The sequence below is a fragment of the Triturus cristatus genome, chromosome 4_2 (assembly GCF_964204655.1).
Source record: "Triturus cristatus chromosome 4_2, aTriCri1.1, whole genome shotgun sequence".
Classification (NCBI taxonomy): domain Eukaryota; kingdom Metazoa; phylum Chordata; class Amphibia; order Caudata; family Salamandridae; genus Triturus; species Triturus cristatus.
In genome coordinates, this window is record NC_140586.1 from 923,198,751 (window position 1) to 923,224,269 (window position 25,519).

Genomic DNA, 25,519 nt, shown 5'->3' on the forward strand with positions numbered 1-25,519 from the left:
ATACGCAGCTGTGAGAGGGAAAACAGTATCTTTACCTATGTGGAGGATGGACGATACAGGAAAGAAAGGGAACCTAGCCTCCTGTGAAAAAAGGATACCAAGCCATGGATCCAAACAACCAAACAGACTGGTGTCCCAAGGTAACAGAACTGAAAAGAACAGCAGACACAACAGCTACCCCACAGGTGCGATGTCAGATATGTATAACCCCCCACCCCCTCCGCGCCCCAGAGGAAGCAACAGCAGTGGCTGTAACTCAATTAGGTAGGTAAGAATATTGAATGGGTTAAAACAGATACAAAGAACACCAAACTGCTGACGATTAACAGCAGCAGGAGCAAGATAAAATAGAAAAAGGTCTTACACAAGAAAACGGTACCCAGGCCAAAGAGTCTGCCTGCCTGTGGTACCATTATCGCCCATATGGACTTAAGGAAAAGAGAAATGATAAAGTTGAAGTCCCTATAAAGGATACTAAGTGTATAGGTAGCTCACAAAATGCCCCTAGGGCATACAAAATAAGTTGTTAAAAAAAAAAGAAACACGGTTATAGTGCATCCACACAACAATACAGAATACCCGACATAGAGCAAGTACTCGGGTAGAAAACATCAAGCGGCAAAAGGAAGCTGTAAGAACAGTCTCCCACGAGGCCACAAAGTAAGACATGTTCCAGAAGGCTGGAAACTAAACCTGTCATCGACAGAATAAATTAGAAGAAAAGCACCTGCAGCAAGCAGGAATACCACACCGTGTGTAGCCCTGGAAGGGGGAGAAGCACTCCACCCTGTGAAGAGCCGAAACATGGGGAAACAAATTGTCCTGACAAATCAAGTACAACGACAGAGTTAAGACTCAGCACCACGATGACTATCTCTGAACCGGAGTAAAGCCAAGTCAACATACGTGCCAAAAAGGGAGGCACCATCAAATGGCATGTCAATCAAAGTAGTTTGCACAGCGTCCAAAAAACTGGGAGGGCGCAGCCATGCTCGCTGAGATAGAGCTACGGAAGAGGCCATAGCCCGACCAATAGAATCGGTGGTATCCATACCGCAGCAGGTGCTAAGTTTGGCAGCTTGTTGCCCATCTCATACCAATGGAACAAGAGTATTCTGGGCTTCCTCAGAAAGGAGGGCAAGAGGCACTTCACTGAGTCACACAAGGAGAGGGAGAGGTGGGCAAGGGCACAGGAAGTGTTCAGAGATGGAGGGCAGAGGTAGAAGAAGAGAAAATACGACTACCACAAGCATCATGTTTCCTGGCCTCTCTTTCCGGGGGGACAGGTGGGATAAAATCAATATTTTGGGTGGCAGAAGCAGGCTGTACCACAAAGCTCTGATTAGATGAATGTCTAAGAAGAAAGGACGGATCCTCCGGGGCCGGCGATACCTGTGATAGAGCGATTGACAGGGAGCCCTGTTTCAGGTTTAGCCCAAGCACCCAACAGGATATGTTATGTTAGTATTTTATAAAGCGTCTGGTTTCTCCCAATGGTGTGCCCACGCGCTAGGGATAGTTCTTGCCCTCAACTTAGCGTTAACCACATATTGGACCATTAGACTTCGCTGATGGTAGATTGCCTGAAAAACCATGTTTTAAGATCTTTGCGAAGCCGCATTTCAGATGGCTGCATCCTAAGTCTAAGGGAGAAGATTCCACTTTTTCACTGCCACAATCAGATGGATTTGCCACCTAAGCGAGCCCTGTGAACTTTAGGGACCAGCACCCGTGCAGTGCCTGATGTTCTAAGACCCCCTATTGGCTGATAAGGTTTAATACAAAGGAATAGAAAGAGCGGACATTTACCATTTAGAATTCTATCCCAGAAACAAAGTGCTTTAATGTCCACTCTGTCCTGTATTGGAAGCCAGTGTAACTTAGCCAGGGCAGCGTCCAGCGACGATCGCCTCAGAATTTTTAGTAACTATCGGGCAGCAGAATTCTGCACCCTCAGCAGCATTTTTAGTCTGCCCCCGGGAGACTCCAAGATACAGCAGTTTGCAGTAATCCATGAGCGATATTATCAGCACCTGGATAACTATTTTCTTAGCTGCCTCTGGCAATAAGTCTAAGATTTTTCACGGCATCCTCAGGATGCCAAAACGGGTGCCAGCCAGTGTGAAAATTTGAGGATCAAAGCAAAGAGCTGTATCGCACCAAAATCAAAAATTCTTCACTTTAGGTTTGGGGGTAGGGGCATGGCCCAATTCTGGGGGCCACCATACCGAAGACCACAAGGATGGATGCTTTGTCACCACAAGGATGTCTGCTTTTCCAGCATTCGGCTGGGGACAGCTCAAAGTAATCCAATTAGCAAGGTCCGCCAAACAAGCTCTAAATTTAGGAACCGACTCAGCCGCGTCTTGTGTCATCATGATGATTTGCTGCGTGCCTCCTGTATAAGACACCATCTGCACCCCATAACGCTCCACAACCTCTGCCTTTGGACGCATGTACACATTGAACAATGTGGGACTCAAAGCAGACCGTTGGGGGACGCCCTGTCGCAAGAGGCACACCGCAGATTTGTGGCACTGCTGGACGATCTGAAACAATCTATCGAGTAGGAAATTGGTCAACCAATCAAACGTCGTTCCCCTCTCTCCAAGCTCCCATAGGCGTTTCAAGAGGAGGCCATGTGACACAGTGTTGAATGCAGCACTTAAGTCCAACAGGATCAAGGCTGCTGTCTTGCCCTCGTCTGCAGCCATTCTCAATGATTCCGAAGCCAACAGCAGAGTGCCATACAGAGGTCTAAACCCTGATTGTGTATGATTTAACAGAGTGTTACCTTCCGGATACTTAGTCAACTGTAGATTAAGAAACTTCTCGACCATTTTTGCAAAGAGAGGGAGTAAAGAGACTGGTCGCAAGTTTTCTGCAAGGGAGGGGTCCAGAGAGGGTTTCTTAGGTAACAGGACCACCAATGCATGTTTCCACTCTTGTGGTAGTATACCAGTAGTAAATGAACAGTTGAGCAACCGGAGCTATGGCATTTTTACCCTGTAGCTTCATATTGGGGGGCATAGGGTCATTAGGTGAGTCAGATGTGACATCAGAAAGAAGATCGAAAGAGTTGGCATTCTAAAGTTGGGCAAATTTACAGACTGGAGTGTAGTTTCCGGGGGGCTGAGCATGAAAGGAGCCATAGATTGTCTCGATCTTTCTAGAAAATATTGGGCCACTAAATTACACTGATCTATAGAAGATGGCATACGAGAAGTAACTCGTTCCAGAGAGGACCGATTCTTAACAATCTGAAAGATCTCTTTGCAGACCCTTTTGAGGCTTCAACTTTGTGCTTATAAAACTCAGCGCACGTTCTTTTGATCAGTTTGTGATAGTTTCTCAATGATTTTGAATAAGTACCTTTGTCCTCCTTCCTATATCCTTTCCTCCAAAGACGATCCAATCTTTTGCAATCTGTTTTTTTTATCTGAAAATTCTTTGTTGAACCCTTTGGCCGTAAGAGTACGTCGTAAGTTATTACCTGTCTTCAGAGGTACCAACGTATTCAGCGCATCATGTATCCCGGAAGATGCTTGTCTATTGGCATTCTGTGGGCAGGTATCTTAAAGAGGGGGACTCTCAGCTAGGTTAGCCTCTGGGGTAGCTAGCAACCAATTGCAGGATTCTTGAACCACGGTGGCAATATTGGAGCGCCCCGACGATGTTAGAAGGTCTTTCATTCAGAAGGAGATGATAGATTGGTCAGACCCCGCCAACAGCGTCAAGGAAGCGGCTTCTATAAAATTGACATTCACAAAAATAGGGTGGAGAGTATGCCCTCCAGAGTGCATGGGACCAATACCAAGCTGGAGCAACTCCATCGCTTCAAGATCTTTCACAAGCGCTGATGCTAAAGGACATTGTATGTCACCCAAATGTAGTTTAAGGTCCCCTAATACTACAAATTTAGACAAGCGCAGGAGATCGGGCGGAAGAAAATCCACAAAAGTATTTTAAAAAGCCTCGGCTGGTCCTGGGGGTCGATATATCAGGAGCCCCGTTGCACAGTAGGACTGAGTAAGTGGAAAAGAAACAGGGCTGCTTCACAGCCCAAGATGGTCACCGCAGTTCATTGGACTTGGAGCTCGTTTTTAAGAATAGCTGCCAGCCCCCTTCCTCTCTGGTTTGCTCTGTCTAATCTCAGCATAGCATATCCCTCAGGAATCGCATCCAGAGCGCCTGGTGCAGAATAGTCATGTAGCCAGGCTTCTACCAGGGACAGGGCTCCTGGCTGTTGAGAGCTCAGCAGGTCAGCGATCTCATAAGTATGTTTACCCAGGGACCTGCAGTTAAAAAGAAGACTTTTCCTATCTACCCCTCGTTCCAACCCACTTTCAATCTCTACCAGTGGAGATACAGAGGTGGTAATGGAAACATTGCACTTACCACAGCCCTCTGTACCAGAGCCTACCTCAATCACCTGGAGGCAATGTTCAGCCGTTAACGGTCTAAGAGCAAATAATTCAGCGGGTGAGTAACCTATTGAATCCCGCGGGGCATCATCAGAGGTGCTCACCCAGACACCACATGCGGACCGATTGACGGTCCATGGTGGACTTTTGTCATCCACAGGACTCACAAGGCTTGAACCTCTAGGACATGGAACAAGCATTTACAATGCAATGGTCTCGGCATTGGTAAAGTTAGAGCTATTGGCATTGCTCATGACATTATTTTTGTTTATGTTTTTGTTTTTAAAACATTTAAAGAAACGGCATTGTCATGAGCAATGCCAATAGCTCTAACTTTACCAATGCCGAGACCATTGCATTGTAAATGCTTGTTGTTGTTTATATACACTTAAAACGTATGACTGGATGTTACTAACAATAACAGCAACGGAGCTTCTACAACACACTGGCTGGAACGTTTAAAATTTCCTGAAATAATCGGAGAATCACAGAACAATCCCCTCGCGATGGAACACCTTCTAGAAAGAAGTGCGTCTGGTCTGTGGTAATGACCACCAAACTACGGAAAAGTGAATAAGTCACAGCTTCACGTCAAAACAAGAAACATAGGACATACAAAAGCAACTTAACTCGGAAAAAGAACTACGTCGTTTGTGGTCGGGCACCACAGCTTAAATGTACGCATCTCACTAACCCCTTGGCGACAAGCATGCAACCAAGTTAGTAAAGATTATTTACTTAACAGGCCCAGTGTCCCCCTCCAAAAACATACCCATTAAACAGTCGTGATCACGACAGTATTCCAACAAATACAAGGGCAGGACAGGTACGATAGTGACGTACAGAGAGAAGAAAAGGTACGCTGTCACTGGCTCTGTGATGGCAAAGGACGAGCAAACGCAATTAAAAGACCCCTTCCCCAAGGGGCAACACCTCAGCCGTGAAGCCTGGTTGTGGGGGCTGTGCAAGGAGTGTCGCCGAGGCAACCTCTGCAGAAGGCAGCCCTTCATCCAGTGTGCAACACCACACATAAGGCCTGAAGCCCAACCGGTGAAGGCCTGGACCCACACCCTCTCCATTCCCATGACAGGTTCCCAGGGGCGCGCACAAAAGCTGCGCGAGGGGCCAATCCGCGCTCTGAACAGCGACGCTACTGAAAGAGCGCTGAGACCACTGCCCGTCCCTTCCCACCTCCCGGGTCACAGACACAAAAGACCAAGACACTATGTGCTTCACCTGACAGAAGCGCTGGCAGTACTCGCTGGCCGCTTTCTCTGCAGGCTCCTCGCTCCGCCGCAACGCCTCTTCTAGCGCTCTCAGCCGCTCACCAAGCCCCGGCGGCTCCCTGGGGCGACCGCCACCACTCTCCTGCTCGGCCTCCTCGTCCGCCATCTTCACACCGCGCTCCGTCGCGTACGCACTCTCTGGCGGGTCACGTGCGAGGACAATGCCACGTCCGGGGAGGGGGGGCGACTCGGGCACCGGGGAAGGAGTGAGGCGAGACGGATCACGTGACGTACAGCGGCGGAGAGCACAACTTGGCGCGCGGGGGGAGAAGGCGGTTTAGAATGGCCTGAGACTGGCACAAGGCCCGTCCCCGACATAGGAGAAAAAAACAAAAAGCCAGATCACGCTGCAGAGTCGTTGAGAAGTGTTCATGAAGATACGCGACACTCGACAAGACAGATCCCCGATCGGCCCTGGAGCCACTAGCAAGATGTATATAGAATTAAAGACACAGAAACGTAACAAATCGGAATAAAAACATGCATAGTCAACTACTGTAAAACTACACAACACAACACCACCACCTTTCTCCGAGGCAGAGCAGAAATGCCTCGGAGAAACGCAGCGTCCTTTTCTGATTCGGGGGCGTGTTTTGCTGTTGTCTTCTCCCTGAGACTTCTCGCAAAAAACACGCCCCCCGATCCGAAAAGGACGGGGCCTAATAGGAATGACTGACCTCTTCTCCAATGGCTGGCCAGCATTCAAGAGGCCAGCCAATGGAGAACAGGGGAGAAGAGGGGCGGGTTCAAGCCCCTCTTCTCCAAGTCATTAAATCTCGGAGCGAGACTGCGCAAGCGCAGCCTTCGCAGCCGAGACCTAAAAAGGGTAGAAAAAGAAACACTGCCCTGTCAATGAAAAGATTTCAAGTAGATCGAACAACGGCCAGAGGAACGGCAGTGCAGATCCGCGTTGCTTAGCGCAAAAAAGAAGAAACTGATGTCAGCGTGTCAGGGATCGCTTATATGGACTCCGTTGACGTCACATTCAGGAGATGACGTCAACACGGAGTCGCTCGATGCCCTCTATCGACACGCAGAGGTACTGCTGAAAACATTTCTGGATCCAGTCTGGCACCTGGAGAGTATTCTAATGTAAAGAATCTGCGACTAGATGTCTCAATACGATCAATTGGTTGCATAGTGCTCGTCGGCCCCTGCTGTGTGCAGTACGGAGCCCCTTCCCCTGCGGTGTTGAAGTCTCACTTGAGATAGTTTCTCATTGTTTACACGCAACGAGATTCACATTGGTGAAAAAGTAGCACTTGTGTCTAATACAGTTGAAAACGCAGTTCAAGCTGATCTTACACTGGACTCTCACAGACAGTTCTTTCGGACCTGTCTGTGGTACCCTGTTCCCCCAAACCCCTCTCCAGCGCTGCGTGGAATTATAATGGTTTTTCCATTATTTTCGTCTTCTAAATAAGTAAACAAGTTTTTACTGATAAGTTGGAACAGATTTATTTTTTGCGCTTCGCTGGTTATTGTGATGACAAATATACTGATGCAGAGAGGAGCTGAAGCCTTCCTAAAGGCCGTGCCGCTGCGTGTCATGTCGGTCAGTGCCTGTCAGTTTCTGGTGCTTTGCAGCAGTTTTAAAATCTTCTTAGAGTTTCTTGTTGCTCAAATGGGTGTAATTTCTGATAGTTATTACGCCTGGGCATTGTTTGCTAAGCGGTACTCCGGGAAGTGACAAATAAACTCAGTGGAGTTCTGCAAGTGGCCGAGTACAGTGCAAACTGTCATTCGTACTGATTTTCCTGCCGCTCAGGTAGAGATTCTACCCGAGCTGTGGATCGCGCTTGCCAACTTACTGTTCGCAAGCACGAGTGGAGGAAAAACTCCGCTGCACTACGCGGAGCTGAGTTTTCTGCACTTCGCGAGCTCTGCGGAACGCGGAGTGCAGAAAACTCCACGAACGGAGCGGAGTTAACTGCCCACGCCAAATATTTATATGTTTCCCTCGTCCTCATTGCTTGACTTTTTCTCACAAGAAAGAGTCACTCATAGTCATTGAATGCCACTCATAACACTGAAATTATGAAAATGTCACACATAAGCAATGTGAAACCTTGGCAGTTTTGCCAGAAGCAGCACCTCTCGATACCCTCTCAAGGATGAGACCCCATGAGCATCGCTCTCTCACTCGCCTTCATTCTCAAGACATGCTCACCGACTCTCAGTGTCAGCCACAAGAATAGTGCAATCTGCACAACACAATGACTCCTCACAAAGACCCCACTCACAACCCCTTCCAGCCAGACACATAATGAAACTACTGCAGAGCGGCATGTGCGACCACCCCTCACTGTCTTTGCACCTCTCCATGCTTCAGCGCAGACACTGACGTCCCCAGTCTGGTCAGTCACGTGTGACACCAAAACACATCTCTGCAGAGCACACGGCACTGCGGCGCACTTCCAACAAGGCATGCCACTGGGTGTTCCGTGCTACCCATCCGCTAACGCGCCTCAGCACAACATTAGGGTATGAGGTGCTATATAAATGCAACTTCAATACGACAAAATCACCCCCTGTAATCCATGTTCAGCAAAAGCGCCAGTCACTTGGACTCATGGGCCCCCTGTTACTTGGACTCATGGGGCCCCATGTAACTTGGACATGTTGGGTCCCAGTCACTTGGACTCGTGGGGCCCCCTGTAACTTGGACACATTGGGTCCCAGTCACTTGGACTCGTGGGGCTCCATGTAACTTAGACACGTTGGGCCCCAGTCACTTGGACTCGTGGGGCCCCATGTAACTTGGACACGTTGGGCCCCAGTCACTTGGACATGTGGGGCCCCATGTAACTTGGACTTGTGGGCCCCCTGTTACTTGGACTCGTGGGGCCCCAGTCACTTGGACTCATGGGGACCCAGTCACTTGGACTCATAAGGTGCCAGTCACTTGGACTCGTGGGGACCCAGTCACTTGTACTCGTGGGGCACCAGTCACTTGTACTCGTGGGGCACCAGTCACTTGGACTGGTGGGGACCCAGTCACTTGGACTCGTGGGGCCCCATGTAACTTGGACACGTTGGGCCCCAGTCACTTGGACTCGTGGGGCCCCATGTAACTTGGACTTGTGGGCCCACTGTTACTTGGACTCGTGGGGCCCCAGTCACTTGGACTCATGGGGACCCAGTCACTTGGACTGGTGGGCACCTAGTCACTTGGACTCATAAGGTGCCAGTCACTTGGACTCGTGGGGACCCAGTCACTTGTACTCGTGGGGCACCAGTCACTTGGACTCGTAGGGACCCAGTCACTTGGACTCATGAGGCCCCAGTCACTTGGACTTGTGGGGACGCAGTCACTTGGACTCATGGGGTGCCAGTCACTTGGACTCATGGGGCGCCAGTCACTTGGACTCGTAGGGACCCAGTCACTTGGACTCGTTGGGCCCCAGTCACTTGGACTCGTTGGGCCCCAGTCACTTGGACTCATGGGGCCCCAGTCACTTGGACTCGTGGGGACCTAGTCACTTGGACTGCTGGGGACCCAGTCACTTTGACTCGTGGGAACCTGGTCACTTGGACTCATGGGGCCCCAGTTACTTGGACTCATTGGGCCCCAGTCACTTGGACTCATGGGAACCCAGTCACTTGGACTCATGGGGCCCCAGTTACTTGGACTCGTGGGGCCCCAGTCACTTGGACTCGTTGGGCCCCAGTCACTTGGACTGCTGGGGACCCAGTCACTTGGACTCGTGGGAACCCAGTCACTTGGACTCATGGGGCCCCAGTTGCTTGGACTCGTGGGACCCCCAATCTGTCACCCTGGTAATCTCGGCCCCCTGCACGCGCCCCGTCGTGCGCCTCTTATCATGATGGCTGATTAAAGCTGCAGGAACAAGATGTCCTGATTTGGCATCAGGAAAGCTGATAAAGCGCACTGAGGGCCTGACACAAGGTGCCGAGTCAGCAGCACTAGAGAGGCAGGGGGGAGGGGGAGGGGAGGGCGCGGGAGTGGGGAGCACCGCTTGGATAGATGGGGTGAGAGAGGCCGAGGGGGACAGACTGCTCCACCTCTTGTGCGTTGTTTGTACCTAACTTCCACAAAAGTATATTAAAATATAAAAATATGAATAATCAGAAGTTTATAAGTCAATAAAACCTTTAAATCCTGTATGCTTTTAAAGTAGTGCTGTCTGTCCTCCGCAAATGTCTTAAAGTTCGGTCTCGAACCTTGAGCCTTTCCACCTTTCCTGAGGACGAGACGCGTAAGTTGCAAGATTGAAACGACACAGGGCCAGGCTTCATGCAAAGATAGGAACTCATCAATAAAACACTCACTTTTAGACGTGAACATCGGTCACAAAACAAATATATATTTATATATTTCTCTAAATCTGCAGACCTTTGTAGCTTTCACAAAAAGCACACTTTGTAAATTGTTCAAAACTTTGCAGCCATTTTAATTTTGTAAACTTCTTCCTGAATCAAATGAAATCTGCTTGGCGCACATAAAATGCAAAGGGTTCTTCCTTCTGCGTTATATTCCTGTCTTGTGCTATTTCTTTTCCTTAACGTAGTAGGAGCCGCGCACACACAGATGCCACGCACACGATCATGCGTGGACAGTGTACATACATGCAGACCCCGTGCCAGCTTGAGCGATGCCCATGCAGCAATGTTTCCTCGTGCTCTTGCGTTTTAAAGTAATGTACACCCCCAGAGGCCTCACCGCGTCCTTGAGAAGGAAGGGAGGGCCTTCGCCGACTCACATCCTTCCCAGCCCATCACAAACAGCTCGCCTGACCCTGCTCCCGTCTCGTCTGCATCAGCACAAGGTTCCATCCTGGATTTAAATGTATATCCGAGAGTCCAGTTAGGAGTTGGGGCATCACCAGCCATCAATATGCAGATGGCACCAAAAGGCACATGATAGTCTGTCTCCTCAGCGACTGGTATCTGTGCCATAAAAAAGCTGATCTAGTCTCAGCAGAAAATGTCAAAATGTTTCTTAGAGTAAACTTTGTAAAAAAAATATTCATCCTTCTACATCAGCAACATAAACCCACATTTGATCATTCGTGGCTACCTCAACTTTCAGTAAATAATGTCGCTTCAGGTCCCAGGCATGTGCGTGGTGTTTGTTTGCAGCCACGTGTGATAGAATACGAGGCCTGGGCAAACCTTTAATTGCCTAGCATCAGCTGGCATCGTTTCTGACATTTCGTGGTGCGAAATTCCCAAAGTTCCATCATTAGGCCTGGTCTTGTAATTAAAGACCATTTTAGTCAAAAATCTATTTCAGGAGCAACGCAAGTGCCTAGAACTCCAAAGGCTGTGCTTCAAGGCACTTGTGTTTTTTTGACATTTTGTTTTAGCGCGCAAAGCGTCCTTACAACCAAAATGGGCACAAGGGCACATTTGACACTGAAATATAGCACTAAATGCCAGATTTTCATTTTCAATAATTTCATGTAATTTTGCTTTTTTTTTTTTCAAAATGCAACATAATGACGCCAAATAAGAGGATGAAAATTGTGCACACTCCTATTAAACCAATTCCAATTCAAAATCTTTATTTCGGTCGTAGACCATAAAAGATAAGCAGTCCATAAAAACAAGAAATTGTTAAATTACATAAAAAGTGAGTACAATAAAGATTAGATTGATTGCAGGTTATTTCATTAAAAGAATAGATAAAAGATTAAAAGGTTAAGATATCATAAAAACAATACATTATACCGGCAAATTCGACAATAAAAGGGAGCTTCTCCTTCGCCACACAGCATACCAGAAGCGTGATAGCGAAAAAACTATAGGTAATGCTGTGTCTGTCTTCAGAATTCTGTAGGCAACTTTACAATGTATGGTCCCCAAATTCCTACAGAGTTGACGAAGCCAACGTTTTCTGATAGTTTTGTATGTGGGGCAAAAAAAGAGAACGTGTAGATCAGTTTCGCTAGGGGCTCCACAGGTTGGACAGTCGAGAGGATTATTTATCGACCACTTCCCTGTGAAGGCTCTCAAAGGCAATGTTCCATACCTGAATTGCATATATAGTTTTCTAGAGGCATTAGGCTCCATCAGGTCTAGGACTGGCTCTATTTTGAAATCTTCTTTGATATTAAAAAAGTCCAAGGTCAATGAGCCTAATTTATTATTGGTTAGCATCGTGTTTTTGTTATTTATCCAAAATGCATTTGCCAATTCAGCTCTAGAAAGTGTAGGGGCATGTGTTTCAGGATGGTGCCATAGTTCAGGAAACCCTAATCTAATAAGCTCCCTTTTGATGTAGAGAAGCCACGGTATGTTATCTATACCACGAGGGGTCATTAACGATTTTAAATCGTTTTGATAATCCACTAGCTCTGGAGTTGCCCACAGCCTGCGCCAATACAGTAGTGGCCTTAAAGCAATTTCGTCTTGGATGGACCTTACTCCCAAGTCCATTCTAAGTGGAATAAGGGGAGTGCTGGGTGGTAAGGACAGTATTGACCTTAAGAACGAGTTTTCTGATCTCCCAATGTCTCCAGTTGAGCAGTGCCCCCATAGTTCAACCCCGTAGAGAGATGCAGCCCGTGCTTGTACTTTGTATATCTCAATGGTGGGTGCTATCGGTTTTGAGATGGAAGCTCTATATATTTTAAGGATCCCACCGCAGGTCTGCGTGAGTCGCAATTTAGCTTTTGCTAGCTGGGGACCCCATTCCATCCTGTCCGAAAGCATGACACCAAGATATTCAAAGACTGAAACCCTTTCCAGTGCAACACCATTGAGAGAAGGGTTTGGACCGTTGTTTTTAGGCGGGTTGCATATCATAAATTTTGTTTTTGAGGAATTAACCTCAAGGCCTCTCTGGGAACAAAAATCGGTGAAACTATCGAGGGCACGTTGAATCCCCATAGGGGATTTAGATACCAGGAGGGTATCATCAGCAAACATTAGTGCAACCACCTGCTCGTTGTTAAGTTTGGGGGCATCGATGTCCTTAACTCCCCTCAGGTGGGCCACTAATGCATTAGTATAGAGAGAAAATAGGGTTGGGGCCAGGACGCATCCCTGTCTTACTCCACGGTTAACCGGGAACTTTGGAGTCAATTTGCCCCACTTGCCACACCTGACTTGAGCAAAGTTGTCATTATGTAGCCGTTTTATAATCCCCAAAAGGCAGGCAGGCATCCCCATCTCAGCCAAGACCGCCCACAGAGTTTGCCGGGGGACTAAGTCAAAAGCTGCTTTGAGATCGACGAAGATAAGGTAGAGGCTGCCACCCTCTACCCTCACGGTTTTCCAATAAAGAAGTTGTAATCGGAAAAGTTGGTCCACCGTGGATGTCTTCTCTCTAAAGCCAGCCTGGTAAGGGGTTAGTATTCGTTTTTCGTCCATCCAGGCTTGTACTCGATCTAGAATGATGCGTGCAAAGAGCTTCTGACTAACGTCAATTAGGCTGATCGGGCGGTAGTTGCTAGGCAAGAGGGGGGAGCCCTTCTTGAAAACCGGGACTATCTCTGCGCCTGCCCAGGTGTTGGGAATGGGGGCACCATGAAGAATGGCATTGAAGAGTAAGCAAAGGTATGGTATCCACACCTCGGGTTTATGCTTGTAAAGGTCCCCAGGAATCTTGTCAAGGCCAGGAGCCTTTCCTACTGGAAGTCTGTTCATGGCCTTTTCTACCTCCCTGGGGCTTATACTAACAATGGCTTCGTTAACCGCATCAGGGGGGGATGGAGCCTCAGTAGTGGGTGCCAACGGAGCATACAAACTCTGGAAGTGATCAACCCATTGGCTCGATGCAATGTTGGGGTCATCGGCTATACAGCCATCCTTTGATTCTGATCTGACAATTAGCCAAAATTCTCTCATGTCCTTTTTAATGAGTGCTCTTTTAATGTCCTCCCATTTATCATATTCCCAGTTCTGCTTTGCCACTTTTACAGTTTGCTTGTAAGTAATTCTACTCATAGCGACCGCTTTCCTATCGCCAGATTTTAATGTGGCCAATAGGGCTAGTTTTGCCTCTCTGCATTCGTGGTTAAACCAGGAGAGTGCAATTGCGGTTCTCTTTTTCCTAGAGATCAAAGGATTTAGGTAGTTTCCCAATATGTTGGCTAGCCCAGTGTGGATTTCGGACACATGATTTTTCCTGATATCATTGTCCTGATCTAAGATTTGGCACATTTGTGCAAGGGCATTACATGTGGCCGAGTAGATAAGGCTGATTTTATCAGGGGATTTAAGAATCAGCATCCACTTAAGGCGTCTTCTGTCGCCGGAGAGATGTAAGGGTCGGGGCGTACCACTATTTTGCGTGGGATTGTTTTCCCTTACTACAGTAAGGTCGAGGATCAGCGCATTGTGGTCGCTATCATGTCGAGGGTGGATCGTGAAATCTATAACCCTTGTCCACATTTTGGCCTCAACCATGATATAATCAATTCGCGAAGTCTGGCCTGGGCGATTAAAAGTATGTTTACCCTCAAGGTCCGACAAGGAGCGCCCGTTGCAGGCTCTGAGTGAATTAGATAATGTTAGGGAGTTAATTTGCAGGGCTAGTGATGTCCAAGCCTTGACAGGTGGAATTAGAAGGGCCGGTATGGACCATTGTTCATCTTCCTCCCTAGTAATTGGGTCAATGAGCCCCGGTAGGGGCTCAAATTGACAATTGAAATCGCCTGCAACAATCAAGGTGCCCTTATCTTTTACGGATTGGATAAATTTATCCAATAAATCTAGTGTAGGCGATTCACTGCCTGACTTGGTAGGACGGGAGTAAACATTAACCAGGGTAATGACCGAACCTGAGGGAAACGTAAGCTGAAGGCATTGGAGATCAAGTGATTGCGTGGCGATTTCAGAGATTACACAGCCCAAATGTGACCCTATACTGTGACCTAACTTCCACAAAAGTATATTAAAATATAAAAATATGAATAATCAGAAGTTTATAAGTCAATAAAACCTTTAAATCCTGTATGCTTTTAAAGTAGTGCTGTCTGTCCTCCGCAAATGTCTTAAAGTTCGGGCACGAACCTTGAGCCTTTCCACCTTTCCTGAGGACGAGACGCGTAAGTTGCAAGATTGAAACGACACAGGGCCAGGCTTCATGCAAAGATAGGAACTCATCAATAAAACACTCACTTTTAGACGTGAACATCGGTCACAAAACAAATATATATTTATATATTTCTCTAAATCTGCAGACCTTTGTAGCTTTCACAAAAAGCACACTTTGTAAATTGTTCAAAACTTTGCAGCCATTTTAATTTTGTAAACTTCTTCCTGAATCAAATGAAATCTGCTTGGCGCACATAAAATGCAAAGGGTTCTTCCTTCTGCGTTATATTCCTGTCTTGTGCTATTTCTTTTCCTTAACGTAGTAGGAGCCGCGCACACACAGATGCCACGCACACGATCATGCGTGGACAGTGTACACACATGCAGACCCCGTGCCAGCTTGAGCGATGCCCATGCAGCACTGTTTCCTCATGTTCTTGCGTTTTAAAGTAATGTACACCCCCAGAGGCCTCACCGCGTCCTTGAGAAGGAAGGGAGGGCCTTCGCCGACTCACATCCTTCCCAGCCCATCACAAACAGCTCGCCTGACCCTGCTCCCATCTCGTCTGCATCAGCACAAGGTTCCATCCTGGATTTAAATGTATATCCGAGAGTCCAGTTAGGAGTTGGGGCATCACCAGCCATCAATATGCAGATGGCACCAAAAGGCACATGATAGCCTCCTCAGCGACTGGTATCTGTGCCATAAAAAAAGCTGATCTAGTCTCAGCAGAAAATGTCAAAATGTTTCTTAGAGTAAACTTTGTAAAAAAAATATTCATCCTTCTACATCAGCAACATAAACCCACATTTGATCATTCGTGGCTACCTCAACTTTCAGTAAATAATGTCGCTTCAGGTCCCAGGCATGTGCGTGGTGTTTGTTTGCAGCCACGTGTGATAGAATACGAGGCCTGGGCAAACTTTAATTGCCTAGCATCAGCTGGCATCGTTTCTGACATTTCGTGGTGCGAAATTCCCAAAGTTCCATCATTAGGCCTGGTCTTGTAATTAAAGACCATTTTAGTCAAAAATCTATTTCAGGAGCAACGCAAGTGCCTAGAACTCCAAAGGCTGTGCTTCAAGGCACTTGTGTTTTTTTGACATTTTGTTTTAGCGCGCAAAGCGTCCTTACAACCAAAATGGGCACAAGGGCACATTTGACACTGAAATATAGCACTAAATGCCAGATTTTCATTTTCAATAATTTCATGTAATTTTGCTTTTTTTGTTTTCAAAATGCAACATAATGACGCCAAATAAGAGGATGAAAATTGTGCACACTCCTATTAAACACTATCCCACTGGAGGTGCTACTCATGGGCAGCCAGTGCGGTTCTATGTCGAGGAATGCTCAACTTGGACAACCTATCAGAAGTGTGAAGAGACAAGTTAGAAACCTCGCAGATGTGACTCAGGGTTTCATCAATCAGAAGTCGATGAATGAGGAGCGATTTGGTGAAAGTAAATGTGTGTAAAACACTTTGTGGATAGCGTAGTAAAAATATATATTATTGTCATCTCACTGCCATTAGAGACCAAAACGTTCATAAAAGCTGTCAACGTTTTTTGGGGACAGTCCCCAAATGTGGCGTCTTCTTCGCACACCCCCTCTGCCGCAAAAGGGCCCGGGTATGGGGCTGTGGCTGCAGTCACCTGCGGTGGCAAAGGCAGGCAAGGGGCAGCCTGGAACCCCCGAGACACGACTGAACTTCAGATAAACTGCCAGTGCCCAAAGGGTTAAACCAAAATCCAAGTCACTACCGTACCACAAAGAAGCTGCAACGCATGGAATAGAGTGGTTTCCTCAGCAGCAGGGTTGTAACACAGGCCCCCGCAGCCCCCGCGGTGCGGGGGGCCCCCAAGCTCCAGTGGGCCCCTCAGCACAGCACTCGGGCTGCAGAGCTCCTGTTTGAGCCCGGAGGGGGCCCCTCCACGTGTCTTGCATGGAGGCCCCCTCGAGTTTCGTTACGCTAGTGCTCAGCAGGCAAGACGAACCCCAAGAACCAATGGACTGACCGCTAACTTAGGGCTCCTGGGTGGCGTGGTACTCGCTGTAAAGTGCTTCAACGCCCTGTCAGGGGTTTTAAGCACTATATAAATGAAATTTCAACATTTCAACTGCAAGGAATTTATATCCACACAAATAATTATGTATTTAAAACAAATCCAGAAGAAGCCGTTAACCCAGAGAGTGCCCCCACAGGAGCCCGCCCCAGGTCAAAGGCCTTTTCAAACTAGAAAAAAAAGATTTGTGTCCTGAAGCCAGAATGGAAAAGATAACCCCCGCTGTTCCAAGCCGCTGGTAATCCTCGAAGTCATTGGCCCTAGAAGGCAGGTCCACCCCAGCGTTACCCACATGAATCCTAAACACAGGGCTTTAAGTGGGATGAAAAAACTGGGGGGGGAGGGGAGGGCTTTCAAGGGGGTGTGGCCTATGTGATTAAGGGCGTGGCTTAAAAACACATAAGCTAAAAATCAGTGCTTAGCACAGTGTGCCACCCGACATTTTATCCAGATATATGATTCAACAAGTAACATCATACCTACAACAAGTCAGGCCTATTGGCTTTATCAATGGTTGTTAGTTGCATAAGATAAATAAGCAGCAACTCTGGCCTGTATATAATATTGAAAAAGCTTCCACTTAAAGCCCTGGTGACACCCCCACAACGGTGCTGCTCATGAGTCTCAAAATGAGAAGATAAATCCAGAGAGAAAAGGACTCTCTTTAAAGGATTTCCCTTCCCCCACAACCCTCCCCTGGCATGACGTCACGCCGTAACTTCTCCACTAGTGAGAAGTGAGCAGTGTGAGCAGCGCACTCAATGTGCCTGAGTCACTGCAGTCCGGGAAAAAACGGGCACAAAACAGAGCCCGATAGAGACCCGTTTCGAGGCCTCCTTTAAAAAATACCGGTGCTCAGCACCGGTGAGACCCGGCCCACTTAAAGCCCTGCCTAAACATCAGCCATGGCTTCTGCGGCACCTGAATGTTCTCTGGTTCTATTTCCCAGTCCAGTCCGTTGGTATTTGTACAGCGTGGTAAACCAGAGCGGTATCCGGGAACCGATGTGGCACCACAGAGGCCAATCAGAATAGTTAGCAGGGACAGAGATCTCAGTAGGGTAAAATACAGGGGGAAAAAGTTTACTGGCCTTGAAAAACGTGGGTAAAAATATCTTTATGATAAATATTAATGTACCTTATGTAGAACAAAAGAAAAAATGCTACTTTGCTATTGTTTAACTATTTTAACTGTTTTAATTTAACATTATTTCATAAGGTGTTTTATTTTAAGTCCCTGCCACCCAATATTTTTTATGGGAGGGTGCAGCAGTATCAGTGGTTGGGCATTTTTTGGTGCTGGAGTTACTACTGTTTCTTTTTGGCAGTAGCAACTTACACTCACACATTTGACTCCACCCCGTGATGTGTATATCAATCATTTTTAGTAACTTTACACTCCGATTTTGTGAATCTCGCCCCATAATGCTTTGCGGGGCCTTTGGTTGGTATTGCATTTTTTGCCCATAACTTTGCTTGGGGTGGTCCTAGGAGGATGGGACCACCACCTTCAGCATGATCTGCTCTTTGTGTTCAATGCACCTACTTGGTCCTCTCTCTCGGTTAGGGGGACCGCAAAATCATCACCTCTCGCACTGCTTGATATATTTCCAAGCTCACTTTTGTGAGGTGGCTAGATGCTCTTCAGCATGTAAAGGTAGAGTCGCTTTACCAAAGGTGTGTAAGGTTCCCACTTTTTTAATTAGGGCAGAGCGGAGTTCTGCAGTTTTTTTTTTAAACTCTGTGATACTCGGCGTAGAGTCACTCCGCACAACCTTACAGACCAGTGATATAGTGGAGAGCCCTGGTTGTAGACAAGCAGAGCAATTGCTTTATTGGTTCCACAGGGGAGTGATGAGAAAAGGACCAGTTGACCTACACATGATACAGACAGCCGTGAAGTACAGCAAGCGGTGACCCACATCTGATCTCACCTGCGTCAGCAACAAATTACTACTTTCTTGATTCACAAAACTGCTTTCCTGCACCCCAAACCACCTCTGTGTCTTTTCTATGTGCCTCATAATCTCACAGAATACTTACACATCACTTTTTGTGGTATAGACACTGTAATTCAGAGATTCAATCGCCATCCATCGGACTGGAAGCCGCCCCTAAAACACAAGGAGAGGAGTTGAGGCACAAAGTGCTTTGACAACATGGCATATCTCTGGGGATGAGGGCTGTTCCAATGAGGGCTCTTTGGTGGGCTTTGATTTTCACAGTGAGGGTGACCTTCTGAAAAGTGAAACTAGGACAGTAAAGTGGCTGCTGATGGGTTGAAGGGTTTTCTGATGACGGTAACCCTAATATAGCAAGGATTTGTGGGGATTATCTGTGGCATGACAGAGGCCCTGGTGTGGGGAGAGAGATCTCTAGAGACAGCGTCACCTGATGTTCAGGATGGTCCTAGTGTATGCAAACGTTGAATGTGAATGGAGGTCTAGCCATAGGGCGCTGACTCTGGTGGGGAGGGTGATCTGCAACGCGACCCTACTGAGCGGGTCCCAGGCCCAGCTCTCCTTGTGCTGCTCCATCGCTCTTGCTCCTGTCTTCTCCTTGCTTTTCCCCACTATCTGAGTACTTTCTCATTGCTTTTTTCTCGTTTTTCAAAGTTTTCACCTTGTTTTTTTCCCAATTTTTTTAGTGCCTCGCTTTTTCTCTTGTTTTTGAGTGTCTACTCCTTCTTTTTCCCCTTTCTTACTGCTTTGTCCTGCTTTTTTCCCAGTTTTTGTGTGCCTCCTCCTTGCTTTTCCCTTATTTTCCCTATTTTCTCCTGCTTTTCCCCTGTTTTTTGAGTGCCTTCTTTTTGCTTCTCCCTCGGTGTCAATGCTCTTTCCTGCTTTTCCCCCCGTTTTTTGTGTGCCTTCTACTTGCTTTTCCCTCGTTCTCACAGCTTTCTCCTTTCTTTTCTTCCTCATTGCCACTCCCTCATGCCGCCCATTATTTCCCACCTACCGCCTAGCCCCGACCACTGCTTCCCAGCACCCCCGTCCTCCCATGACCTACTCAATGCAGGCTCCAGCGCGACCCCTTTAAGCGGGTCCCAGGCCCAGCTCTCCTCGTGCTGCTGCATCGCTCTTGCTCCTCTCTTCTCCTAGCTTCTCCCCTTTGTTTTAGTACTTTCTCCTTGCTTTCCCTCATTTTCACTGCTTTCTCCTTGCTTTTCCCCCAATTTTTTTGTGTCTTCTTGCTTTTTCCCCATTCTCCGTGCTTTCTCCTGTCCTTTCCCCTGTTTTTTGTGCCTTCTCCTTGCTTCTCCCACATTGTCACCGCTTTCTCTTGCTTTTCTCCCGTTTTTTCCGTGTCTCCTCCTAGCTTCTCCCTCAATTTCACCGCTTTCTCCTTGCTTTTTAACCCATTTTTTGCATCTTCTACTTGTATTTCCCTCGTTTTCACTGCTTTCTCCTTTCTTTTTCCCGCATCGCCACTCCCGCATGTTGCCTGGTATCTCCCGCCTCCCACCTAGCCCTGCCCACCTCTTCCCAGTGCACTTTTACCCGGTGGTAGTGAGAGAATCCGAGGAGGAGGTCATGGGATGCGGGGGCGCCAAAAATGATTGTCGCACCTGACGCCACTAGTGCTAAAGCCGGCCCTGCTCTTACTCCTATGTCCATACCCCACCACCCCCCCCTTCATCGCATGAAAGAACTTAGGCACTACATCAATAACATAGCCTCTGTCTGAAAATGCGCACACGCAAATACTAATGCCTCAAATACAAAAAAATATAACACAGTGTAAAAGGCAATTTTTCATAAAGTGGAACGCAGCGCTGCAGCAACAGCTAAATATAAAACAGCGCTAAGTGCTGTTCGGCTAATCAAATAAAAAAAAAGCAAAGCACAAGATAGAGCATATAAAACAAGCATTTGCAATGCAGCAGGTCTTGAATTTATGCGAGTTTGAGCTATTGGCATTGTAAATGACAATGCCTGTTATTTATGTTTTGGTTTTTAAAACATAATAAAAGACATTGTCAGTTACAATGCTAATAGCTTAAAGTCTTGCAAATGCGAGACCTATTGCTTTGCAAATGCTTGTTTGAATGCCTGTTCATAGGGTGTAGGCATCTGATGACAGGGCACTTATTCTGGTGAGAGTTATATTTGGGTCTTGTCTTGCATACATGTTTAGACATTGACTCTACAAGAACAGCATGTCATGAACTACAAGCAGTGGCACGTGTGGTACCTTCTCACTCACCATGGTCTTCTTCACGTACACCTCTTCCCCACGTGACAGGCCAAAGTCGGCAATCTTTGCGACCAGATTCTCACCAACCAGAACATTCCTGGCTGCCAAGTCCCTGTGGATAAACTTAACAAAATACACATATATTAACTTGCCTGTGTCTTTAGAAAGCACCTTAAAGAAAATGTTTGGTAAAGAAAGGAATTCATTGGCTCCCTAGGTTTTTCCATTCGCAAGAGGACAAACGTGGGGCAGGTACGTGTCCTGTGTTCTTTGGTCACAGGAGACATCTCTACATGGGAGATGCCTCTAACAGCTCAAAGGTTAGTGTGAGGAAGGTCTCCACAGAAATACCGCCAAAGTCTCTGTGGTCAGTATGAGGGAAGGTTTGGGAGGAAAGACCTCCTCTGGCACTTTGGAAATATGTAGTAGTTTCCTTCAGAGGAGAGGCCCGCCAATGGGTCTGCGGTTAGTAGGAAGGAAGATCTAGCAAGGAGACACGTCTAGTGGCCCCATGGCTCATGAGGGAAGCTTTGCATATAAGATGGGTAGTATTAGGGATGTTTGCCAAGGAGAGATGTCCAATGGCCCCATGGCTCATGAGGGAAGCTTTGCATATAAGATGGTTAGTATGAGGGATGTTTGCCAAGCAGAGGTGTCCAATGGCCCCATGGCTCATATGAGGGAAGCTTTGCATATAAGATGGTTAGTATAAGGGATGTTTGCCAAGGAGAGGTGTCCAAAGGCCCCATGGCTCATATGAGGGAAGCTTTGCATATAAGATGGTTAGTATAAGGGATGTTTGCCAAGGAGAGGTGTCCAAAGGCCCCATGGCTCATATGAGGGAAGCTTTGCATATAAGATGGTTAGTATGAGGTATGTTTGCCAAGGAGAGATGTCCAATGGCCCCGTGGCTCATGAGGGAAGCTTTGCATATAAAATGGTTAGTATGAGGGATGTTTGCGAAGGACAGATGTACAATGGCCCCATGGCTCATATGAGGGAAGCTTTGCATTTAAGATGGTTAGTATGAGGGATGTTTGCCAAGGAGAGATGTCCAATGGCCCCATGGCTCATATGAGGGAAGCTTTGCATATAAGATGGTTAGTATGAGGGATGTTTGCCAAGGACAGATGTCCAATGGCCCCATGGCTCATATGAGGGAAGCTTTGCATATAAGATGGTTAGTAAGAGGGATGTTTGCCAAGGAGAGGTGTCCAATGACCCCATGGCTCATGAGGGAAGCTTTGCATATAAGATGGTTAGTATGAGGGATGTTTGCCAAGGACAGATGTCCAATGACCCCATGGCTCATATGAGGGAAGCTTTGCATATAAGATGGTTAGTAAGAGGGATGTTTGCCAAGGAGAGATATCCAATGGCCCCATGGATCATGAGGGAAGCTTTACATATAAGATGGTTAGTATGAGGGATGTTTGCCAAGGACAGATGTCCAATTGCCCCATGGCTCATGAGGGAAGCTTTGCATATAAGATGGTTAGTATGAGGGATGTTTGCCAAGGAGAGGTGTCCAATGGCCCCATGGCTCATATGAGGGAAGCTTTGCATATAAGATGGTTAGTATGAGGGATGTTTGCCAAGGAGAGATATCCAATGGCCCCATGGCTCATGAGGGAAGCTTTGCATATAAGATGGTTAGTATGAGGGATGTTTGCCAAGGAGAGATGTCCAATGGCCCCATGGCTCATGAGGGAAGCTTTGCATATAAGATGGTTAGTATGAGGGATGTTTGCCAAGGACAGATGTCCAATGGCCCATGGCTCATATGAGGGAAGCTTTGCATATAAGATGGTTAGTACGAGGGATGTTTGCCAAGGAGAGGTGTCCAAAGGCCCCATGGCTCATATGAGGGAAGCTTTGCATATAAGATGGTTAGTATAAGGGATGTTTGCCAAGGACAGATGTCCAATGGCCGCATGGCTCATGAGGGAAGCTTTGCATATAAGATGGTTAGTATGAGGGATGTTTGCCAAGGAGAGGTGTCCAATGGCCCCATGGCTCATGAGGGAAGCTTTGCATATAAGATGGTTAGTATGAGGGATGTTTGCCAAGGAGAGGTGTCCAATGGCCCCATGGCTCATGAGGGAAGCTTTGCATTTAAGATGGTTAGTATGACGGATGTTTGCCAAGGACAGATGTCCAATTGCCCCATGGCTCATATGAGGGAAGCTTTGCGTATAAGATGGTTAGTATGAGGGATGTTTGCCAAGGACAGATGTCCAATGGCCCCATGGCTCATATGAGAGAGGGAAGATTTGTTATAGGACGTTTTTAATGGCTCCGTGGTTAATAAGAGGGAAGGTCTGACAAAAGACGCATTCAGTGGGTTCATGGCTCATGTGAGGGGATATTAGTTTGTGAGACGCCTGCCAATGGTTCTGTGGTTTTATGAGGAAAGGTTTGACAAGTCAATGTATTGCATGGCTCCATGGCACCCTACCACATTTTTGTAAGGCTAAGCAGCACACATAGAGTACAAACCACATGTACCCCCCCACACACACATACACAGAACACACACTAACAGAGCACACATTCACAGAGGACACAATTAGACGGGTTCTATATGTCACATGTTGCCGACCTGCTTCTCACTCAGGTACTGCATGCCTTTAGCCACATCCAGTGCGAACTGCAGGAGCTGCTGTGACGTCAGAGTCGATGCTGTCCCATGCTCCTTTGCGAACGCAGGATCAGTCTCCAGGACTCTGCTCTTCCGTAGGAAGTCCAGGAGATTCCCATAGGGGGCGTACTCTATGGCAATGTACAGGTAACCTGGAGAAGGAAAGGGGGGGGGTTGTTAAGACACCTTGTGATGTTCTAGGAGTTGAACAAGCATCTCCGAAGCACAGCCCCCTCAGGCCAAGGGCAGCACCCCCACAGTCCACTAACAGCAAAGGCACTATTCTGAATATCACAGCACTCTCTCCAGTGTATGGTCAATCGTCTTTGCATCACATCTCCTCTCCACATTTTGGATCAGTGGGAACACCGTTTGCCCTTTTTAGGCTCCCCGTTCACCCTCCTGCTTTGACCCTACTCGCACCCTGTCCTCATCACCTCCCCAGTTGAGCTGGTTCTTGGCCCCCAGGAGGTAATTCCGTGCCCACTCTTCTCTGGTGCAATTCCCTGTATCTCTAAGGCAGTCAGTGGCCATCCCTTCTCGGATGCCGTCCAATGGACTTATATACCACAGTCTTCTTCCTGCTCACCTCCCATCTTCGAAAGATCACGTGGTGTCCATCTCTCTTTTCTCTCTAAAAACCATGCACACCTTATATCCAATGCTTCACCCTTCAGGTCACCTCCCACAAGACATCCGGTCACCTGCTACCTGGACACTGCCCCACAGCCATCACTCCTGCCTCGCCTCTGTCAACTCCCCCCAGCAACCGCTCCTGTCTCTCCTCTGCCAACTCCGACAGCCATCGCTCCTGTCTCTCCTCTGTCAACTCCCACAGCCATTACTCCTGTCCCGCCTGTGTTCCACTCATCTGGATCAACTTCTGTCCACCCTCTTCCTCTCCACCTTCCCACCCATCTAGCTCCACTTCTATCTACCCTCTATCTCTCCACCGTTTCGCCCATCTGGCTCCCCTTCTGTCCACCCTCTTTCTCACCACCTTCGCATCGATCTGGCTCCACTCCTCTCCACCTCACACCCATCTGGCTCTACTTCTGTCCTCCCTCTTCCTCTCCACTTTCACATCCATCTGGCTCCACTTCTGTCCACCCTCTTCCTCTCCACCTTCATACCCTTCTGGCTCCACTTCTGACCACCCTCTTCCTCTCCACCTTCAGACCCATCAGGCTCCATTCTTGTCCACCCTCTTCCTCTCCACCTTCCCACCCATCTGGCTCCACTTCTATCTAACCATACCTCTCCACCGTTACACCCATCTGGCTCCAATTCTGTCCACCCTCTTCCTCACCACCTTCACATCAATCTGGTTCCACTCCTGTTTACCCTCTTCCTCTCCACCTACACACCGATTTGGCTCCACTTCTGTCTTCCTCCCCATCTTCACACCTATAAGGCTTCATGTCTGTCTGCCCTCTTCCTCTCCACCTCACACCCATCTGGCTCTACTTCTGTCCACCCTCTTCCTCTCCACCCTCTTCCTCTCCACCTCACACCCATCTGGCTCCACTTCTGTCCACCCTATTCCTCCCCACCTTCACACCCATCAGGCTCCACTCCTGTACACCCTCTTCCTCCTCACAACCCATCTGACTCCACTTCTTACCACCCTCTACCTGTCCACCTTCACACCCACCAGGCTGCACTCCTGTCCACCCTCTTCCTCAATATCCTTCACACCCATCTAGCGCCACTTCTGGGAACCCTCTTCCCCTCCACCTTCACACCCGTCTTGCTCTACTTCTGTCCACCCTCTTCCTCTCCACCTACACACCCATCAGGCTCCACTCCTGTCCACCCTCTTTCTCTTCACCTTCACAACCCATCTGGCTCCATTCCTGTCCACCCTCTTCCTCTCCACAACTCATCTGGCTCCACTTC

At 47.8% G+C, this 25,519-nt stretch overlaps 1 protein-coding gene across 1 annotated transcript in view; it reads right to left on the reverse strand.

Annotated features, from left to right (window-relative positions):
• Positions 1–25,519, reverse strand: part of TIE1 (tyrosine kinase with immunoglobulin like and EGF like domains 1) — a 329,526-nt gene that overhangs the window by 59,637 nt on the left and 244,370 nt on the right. Inside the window, exons 17-19 of the mRNA XM_085602980.1 lie at positions 23,582–23,772; positions 20,989–21,102; positions 18,826–18,896 (exon numbers count right to left, since the gene is read on the reverse strand). Coding sequence (XP_085459106.1) covers positions 18,826–18,896; positions 20,989–21,102; positions 23,582–23,772 — 376 coding nt within the window. The remainder of the gene's footprint in view (positions 1–18,825; positions 18,897–20,988; positions 21,103–23,581; positions 23,773–25,519) is intronic.